The following is a 7,500-nucleotide window of genomic DNA, read 5'->3' as shown; positions in this document are numbered from 1 at the left end:
TACCAGCTGGGGGGTCAAAGGTCAGCTGCTCTGGACTCTTTGGGCTGAACTCCATGAAGTCTTGTTGAGTTCCTCCAAAGCGAAGAAAGGCTGGACTCAGAGCTCGAGTCAGAGTCCGAATCTTCACCGAGCTGAGGAAGAGGAGCAGAGAACATCAACCCCTGGGTCACGGACCAGGACACGGACCAGTGTTATAAATGTCATAATAACGTACGGTACTACTCGTACTAAGTCTCAATTCAAAATTAGTATGTAGTGCGTTGACATTAGATAGTATGAAAGTACACGAGAAATACCTGGATGTATACTAAATGGGGAATTTTTTTAAAGTATGTACAGTATGCACACTAGTCATACTCTACCACCCCCTGCATCATGGGGTGGTAGAGTATGAACAAAACAAAATAAAAATAAAAATATTTTATTACATGTATAAAAAAAAAATGGTTAAATTACTTATTTATTTACTGATGTATGTATATTTTTACTTTTGTATTTTTTCCCCCCACATATATTTATTTAATTTCACCAACACAGTGCGACCCCCAGTGGACACATGAGGAACAGCAGCTACTGTTAAATGCAGAATAGATAAAACAAAAAAACACGGTCAGCAACATCCCCCGCCAGATTGGTTCTCATTATAACTCACAACCTTTTCCTAAATGTCCTAAATCTAAGAACGTACCACCTTAAACAGTTTCTAAGAAACGCTGTCCCCTTTGAAGATACCTCGAACAGAGTAAAAACAAGTTTTGATGAACTACGACCCGTGGCCCATGGCCCGCGCCGAATAGCACGTACCACGTTCCCGAGAATTCAGTGAAATGACTCGGTTCCACCAAGTAAAACAAATGAAGTTGTGTGACGTAAAATCGTAATCTATGTTGAATTACCTTTGAAACAATATGTCACACGACTATGTTCCGATAAATTTAGAAATTACCGGAAATGGGGGGTGGGCCCCCCGGGGCCCATTTTTTTAAAAAAGGGACTCTGAGCGTCTCATCATATATTTATTCATACCAAACTGCATTCTGATCTAAGGAGAACTAACAGAGGAGTAATCATTTGAAAAACAGGGCACCCGGGGGCCCCCTGGTGCCCACTTGACAGGTACGGGGAAATGGGTCCCATTTATATATTGGTATGTGTCAATGATTCAATACCACCAACCGTCGTAATATCTGACTCGCAAATAAATGAGAAATTTACTTTTGTTTTCTTTATAATTCTCATTTTCGAATTCCATTAAGGTATTGATACCCTGAAGCCACACACCTAATTTGGTTATCCTATCTTAAACAGCTCAAACCTATATCTCCCTTCCATACTTTGTGGTGGGGGATAAAAAACACAAAATGACTCCAAGAACAACATAGTGTTATAGAAAAAAACACAAAAGGACAACAATAACACACAAAACAAACACACAATAACACAAACTGTCTTGTTTCCTGTTAATGCTCAGAATCAGTGATTCTCAAACGTTTTTGTCACAAAGACACCCTTTGTTTAAGAACAACAACATTTTGCTCGAAATACAATGAAAACAACAACTATAAGTTATGAATAAGTGAATCTCATTTAGTAAATAAGTGGAATAAAACAGTATTTATTTAGTGTCTCCTGAATAGATTTATTTCTATAGTCTTTTTTTTATTATTATTATTTGAAACCATTTCTGGTCATCATTCACCTGGTGTGGGACCAGGACTAATATTTGTATTTTCATTTCTAATTAATATAATTTCTATCATTATTATTATGGTCCTCATTTTTAACTAAAAATAAATATTATCAAACCAAATATTTTAATGCTTTCATTTGTTAATTTTCCACTCTCGTGTCCCCGTACCTCCATTTGAGAAACGATAATTATTCTAATGTTGATCATGTGATCCTCAGATACGATCAATCACGTGTTTGTGGCCCCGCTGAGATAATAACAGTTGTTTATTTCTGATGTTTTTGTGTCTCACACTGAGCTACTTTATTTGTTATTGTTTTAAATGTAATCACTAGATCGGAGAACCAATCAGATCATCTGGTTCTAAAGTGTGGTCCGTGGTCTCTGACCTTAACAGGGACATGAAGCGTTCCTCTGAGGCCAGGCTCGCATCGATGGTGACGGACAGAAAGCGCTGGTCCACGCGGTGAAGAACCGTGTGCAGGTCCGGAACCACCACCACCACCTGGTCCTGGTCCTGGTCCGCTGAGGTCCGGTTCAGGTCTCCGTCAGTCCGGTGGATCAGAACCAGAAGCAGCAGCAGAACCAGGAGAGACTTCATGCTGAGACGATCGGACACTTCCTGATCCGTCTCCCGGTCACACAGACCTGGACCAGGACCAGGACCTATAGGACCAGTCTGGACCATGTGAAGGTCTAAACATGTGAGATGTTCTGAGTCTGAGTGGTTAAAGTCAGGATTACAAACTCAGGAAGAATCAAAGTGCAGAGACACGAAGGAAAGCTGCTGTGGGCGTGGCTAGTGTTATTTTCCCGCCTCCTGTGCGCGCGCGCTGAGTGAACGGCGTGATTTGACACACACTCATTAAAGCACTGAAAGCTCCTGAAACCAGTGGTGGACTGGGACAAAAGCCCCGCCCACCATGTAGACGCAGCTGATGCTAACACCTGGAAACAGTTTAATAACATGATCTAATAATAATATCACCAAGTTTATCATTGTACCAGTTGTTAAAGCTACTATCGTTACCATAGAGCAAATATTTATGAAGGTGTCTATTGTACGGTTGCCGTACGCACAACCCCCGGTGCTATTGGTACGGTTACCGAAGTACACGTATGTAGCATTTTAGGGTTAAGGTTATGTTTGCGGTTAGGGTTAAGTTATAACCTAACATTTGCAACATTTTGAGGGTTCCAGTTAGGTTTTAGGGTAAGGTTTCGTCTTCGTCACGTGACCTAAACTGACCAATGACTGACCTGTCATGTAACCTAAACTGGCCAAATAGGGGCGCTGCGTACGGATAGAATGTCAATATATTGATACGGAAACGGTACAGAGAGCCACTGTCAATATTTATTCCTGGTTATTGTTTTCTGGAGTTTAATTGGGGCCATATGTAGAAGAAACTTCTGCCACCACCAGGTGCCATATTACATGTGACAGGCTTTATGTTTTTGTTTTTTTAATAGGACAAAAGCTAGTTTTTGTTCATGTAAATTTGCATGTATTATTAATATCATTAACATATAAAGAAACAATAGTGTTTGTGTGTGATCTTTATTTTATTGATGTAAATCTAAACAGCAGAAACAGTCAAAAAGGAAGTGACGTCAATTTATTTAGCGCGTATGTTTGAAATGATCGACCTCGCGGTGATGCCAGTGAACGTTACATCAATCTGTATAAAGACAGGCCTAGTTCTGCTGTAAACAGGCTTATACTCACCCAACAGGTGGAAATAGGTACTACAGGTTGGCCATATTTATTAATATATATAAAACAAAAATCACATATGACATGACAGCTAACGACATGTTTAACACTCAAATTTTGACTATAGTTATTTCAGACATATTTATACGGAGCCCTGGAGGTGACATGGATGAGAAAAAAAGGGGGGTAATTATCTCGGGATCCCATCTTACTAATTCGGGGGAACGAGATATAAACTTGGGGTCCAAGTTAATAAGTCGGGGCTTGAGATAGTTAAGTCAGGGGGTGCACGAGATAGTAACTCGGGGTCCGAGGTAATTATGTCGAGGCCCGTTTACATCGCGTATTACGGTAACTATACGGCACTGTACCGTGCCGTGTGTTTTGTGTAATTATGAGAAAATGCTCCAGTGATTCAAGTAGAAAATTGACCCTGAGGTACCCGGGAGGCTGTAGAACAAAAATCTGGTGCAGTGTCCTGAAAACAATTTGATTTTTGATGAATTTTTGGTTCACCTGTAAAGTACAGGCTGTACTGTTGCTGTGATTTATGCTTGTAACTGAGGTGTACTTGAACGCACCATGAATCTCCCGTCGGCTTTACCGTAATACGCGATGTAAACGGGCATTCTAGTTTTAATGATGGCGTTACTGCAGTCTATCTCAGGTCCCCCTGACTAAACTATCTTGAACCCCCTTTTAACTCGGGCCCCAAGTCAATATCTCATTCCCCCAGCTTAGTAAGTCGGGATCCCGAGATAATTATCCCCCAATAATTCTACATACACTATGGCCCCTTTAATAAAACTTCATTTACCAGCGAGTAGTTCCTACTGCATATTTACAAGTTTATAGGGCTGGGTATCGCCAGGTTCCTCATGATACGATACATCACAATATTTTTTGGCCCACAATAACAATATTATCACAATGCAACGATTCTGCGATAATGGATATATCGCAGGAAATTTCATCCCCAATACATTACAATATCTGTGTCACTGAAGAAATTCTGAATTTATTGACGGCACTGGATTCATTTCACAGGAAATACAAAATATTGTCAATCAATTTCACACGAATAACATCCCAGTAAAACTACGTGTATACTGCTCAGTGACCACAACTAGTCACATGTTCTTGTGTTATGTTTGTCTGATACAAAATAACGTTTCACCAAAATATTGTTAATGATGTTTGTGCAAATTAACTTAAAATCATTAAAAACAAAATGACTGCAGACTATACTAATTTCAGTGATAGTATTATCAACTTCTATGTAAACATAGACACATATCAGCGCTGCTTCACAAGCAAAATGAACTTGTTTTTTGAAAACTGGAAAATTTCACTGCATATGAAAAATAAACATTTCAGTCATTATAATATAAACACACATTTTAACTTATAATTACCACCATGTGTAAAGTTGAACTTAAAGCTGCACTGCAGACTGCACATATATTTCAGTGCTAATACTAATATTAATTTGTTCTTTGTAAACTAAAAAACCTGAGAATTTAACTTGTGCTTGGCACTTAACTAAAAAAATAAAAAAGTAGATATCCAGTGGGAGTGTATCGATAACGTACTGCAAGACAAAATATTGTGATATATCGTATCGATATTTTGGAACACCCCTACAAGTTAATAAATATTATTTTATCATTATGCATTGTTCCCATTATGAACATATACGTAGGCTACAGCTTAATGAGGTAACCTTATAATGATTAAAAATAAAAATACAACTGTTTCCCAGCAGTAGGAACTCATCACCTCCACTTTTCTCTTCAGTCACAGAAGAACCTTCAGCACTAGCTGATCTAACCACGGTGCTCCACAGAACGACACAGGAAATCATTCCTGCCTGTGGCGTTTAAACTGTATAATTCATCACTGTAACCTCACAGCTTGATTGTTGTAAATATCCATCCATCTTCTCCCGCTTAGCCGTTTCTGGGTCGCGGGGGCAGCATCCTCAGTAGGGAGGCCCAGACTTCCCTCTCCCCGGCCACTTCCTCCAGCTCTTCCGGGGGGACCCCGAGACGTTCCCAGGCCAGCCGAGAGACATAGTCTCTCCAGCGTGTCCTGGGTTGTAAATATCTAAATCATATTTGTATAATTAATCTCTTTATTTTTTACTACTGTAATGTGTGTATCTGAGCTTTATTTGTAACAGTCTTTTACTTAATTATACACTTATTTAATGTTTATTCTTTATTTCGTCTTTGTTAAATGTTTTATTCTTTTATTTGTTATTTTATTTTAAATGGCTGTAACGTAAGAAATTTCCCCCTGGGATTAATAAAGTTATTCTGATTTTAAAATAGTTCTCATACTTTTTTCAGACTTTGGCTATTTTTGACAATAAATTTCATTTTTTTCCCCCCATTTTTTTTGTCCATTATCAAATTTTTTTTGACCACTTTTCATCTAAATAAGCTTACCTTTTGCCCAATAAATAACACTTATTTCCTTATATTTAGCCTATTGTTGTTCTTGTTTCACTATTGTTTGCTAAATTTTGCCCATTAAAGCTAATATTTGTCATTACATACTGTACATACCACCTGGTTCCTTTTTATTTGCCCATTTTTTGGCCATTTGACTGCTTTTGGCCCATTTTAGTCACTTTTTGCTCTTCTCATGACACATTTGGTGACCTGTTTCTATGTTTGCCTCCACTCGCTCACCATAAAAACAAAACATTGCCGGTCGGACCGGCCCACTTTGGGTGGACGGCCCACCAGGACGATGCTCTGTATGACAGATGGCCAGTCCACCCCTGGTCCCAACCTTTTTTTGGCTCATGACCCCATTTTTAAATCACACATTTATCCTGGAAACATAAAGCCCTCACAAGCACACACAAAACATAAAACAGCCAAAAGTATTTATTTACAAAACCATCTGCTTTACAATATAAAAACATTATTCGGTATAATTAGGACTTTTTTAAGTTAAAAGACATTTTATTCTGTCATGTCATGTCAGGAGGAGCAGGGGGGAGGTCAGGGGGCATCGTCAACAGCTCGTCCACTTCCTGTTGCAGCGCCAAAGCTTTTTCCTGCAGCAGCATCTAAACACACAAACAGGACTTTTATTTTGAAAAAAAAAAGCTCACAGATGAAGCTTCTTCTTAACAGTGTGTCTGTGCAAACTTGTTAAACCATCAGATTTTTAAACGGACTCTGGTTTGTGGCTCCTGTTTTCTCAGCGTTGTGGGCGTGACTAAAGACTCACCTTAGCTGATGCTACGATCTGATTGGCTTGTTTCCTGTAGAGGTTCTCAATGGTGGAGCAGAGGACGTTTGGGTCGGCATTGGCGATGTGGGTCAGGGTTCGATACCCAGCGTTAAAAAGCTGCTTCGCCCTCGACTGACAAACAACCACGATTAGAGAGAGAGAAGAAGAAGAAAATGACAGGCAAGGAGTGGGCGGGGCTTACCTCTGCGACACCCGACACCTCCATCAGCGGGATAAGCTCCGCCCTCACGCAGTAACTCAGGCGACGATTCAGCTCCGTCAGCAACGCTCTGAACGGCCAGAACTCCTCCAGCTCCTGAACGCACCGCAGACACAGAGTCAGCAAACGCACCGCAGACACAGAGTCAGCGAACGCACCGCAGACACAGAGTCAGCGAACGCACCGCAGACACAGTCAGCAAACGCACCGCAGACACAGAGTCAGCGAACGCACCGCAGACACAGTCAGCGAACGCACCGCAGACACAGAGTCAGCGAACGCACCGCAGACACAGAGTCAGCGAACGCACCACAGACACAGTCAGCAAACGCACCGCAGACACAGAGAGCCAACGCACAATGTGCAGTCATTGAACATTGTGTGACAGACGCTGCAGTGTGTGTGTGTGTGTGTGTGTGTGTGTGTGTGTGTGCGTGTGTGTGTGTGTGTGTGAGACCTCTGTGAAGTGCAGTACGCAGCAGCAGAACGCTGAGGACGAGCTGAGCAGCGTCTGAACGAAGCCTCGACTCAGCTGGAAACGTTCAGAGACGAACCAAAGGTCAGATTCTTTCAGCAGACACAGAAGAACTAGAGCCAGGTACAGACGCTGCACCACCACCATGT

General features: G+C 40.9%; 2 protein-coding genes across 3 annotated transcripts in view; both read right to left on the bottom strand.

Moving 5' to 3' along the window:
• Nucleotides 1-2,493, bottom strand: part of hpse (heparanase) — a 10,995-nt gene extending 8,502 nt beyond the window's left edge. The window contains exons 1-2 of one of the 2 annotated variants that reach the window (XM_028463579.1): nt 2,080-2,493; nt 1-131 (exon numbers count right to left, since the gene is read on the bottom strand). The exon at nt 1-131 is cut by the window's left edge and continues 15 nt beyond it. In XM_028463579.1, coding sequence (XP_028319380.1) covers nt 1-131; nt 2,080-2,378 — 430 coding nt within the window. In that variant the 5' untranslated portion in view covers nt 2,379-2,493. The remainder of the gene's footprint in view (nt 132-2,079) is intronic. The other variant, XM_028463580.1, reaches the window with a different exon arrangement.
• Nucleotides 2,494-6,286: 3,793 nt separating this feature from the next.
• The window catches only part of helq (helicase, POLQ like), a 13,802-nt gene continuing 12,588 nt past the window's right edge, over nt 6,287-7,500 (bottom strand). The window contains exons 16-19 of the mRNA XM_028463613.1: nt 7,334-7,500; nt 6,859-6,972; nt 6,654-6,788; nt 6,287-6,489 (exon numbers count right to left, since the gene is read on the bottom strand). The exon at nt 7,334-7,500 is cut by the window's right edge and continues 7 nt beyond it. Coding sequence (XP_028319414.1) covers nt 6,391-6,489; nt 6,654-6,788; nt 6,859-6,972; nt 7,334-7,500 — 515 coding nt within the window. The 3' untranslated portion in view covers nt 6,287-6,390. The remainder of the gene's footprint in view (nt 6,490-6,653; nt 6,789-6,858; nt 6,973-7,333) is intronic.

This window comes from Gouania willdenowi, chromosome 12 (genome assembly GCF_900634775.1).
Source record: "Gouania willdenowi chromosome 12, fGouWil2.1, whole genome shotgun sequence".
NCBI classification, from domain to species: domain Eukaryota; kingdom Metazoa; phylum Chordata; class Actinopteri; order Blenniiformes; family Gobiesocidae; genus Gouania; species Gouania willdenowi.
Note: the sequence above shows the minus strand (reverse complement) of the source record. Positions and strands in the feature narration are given on the sequence as shown.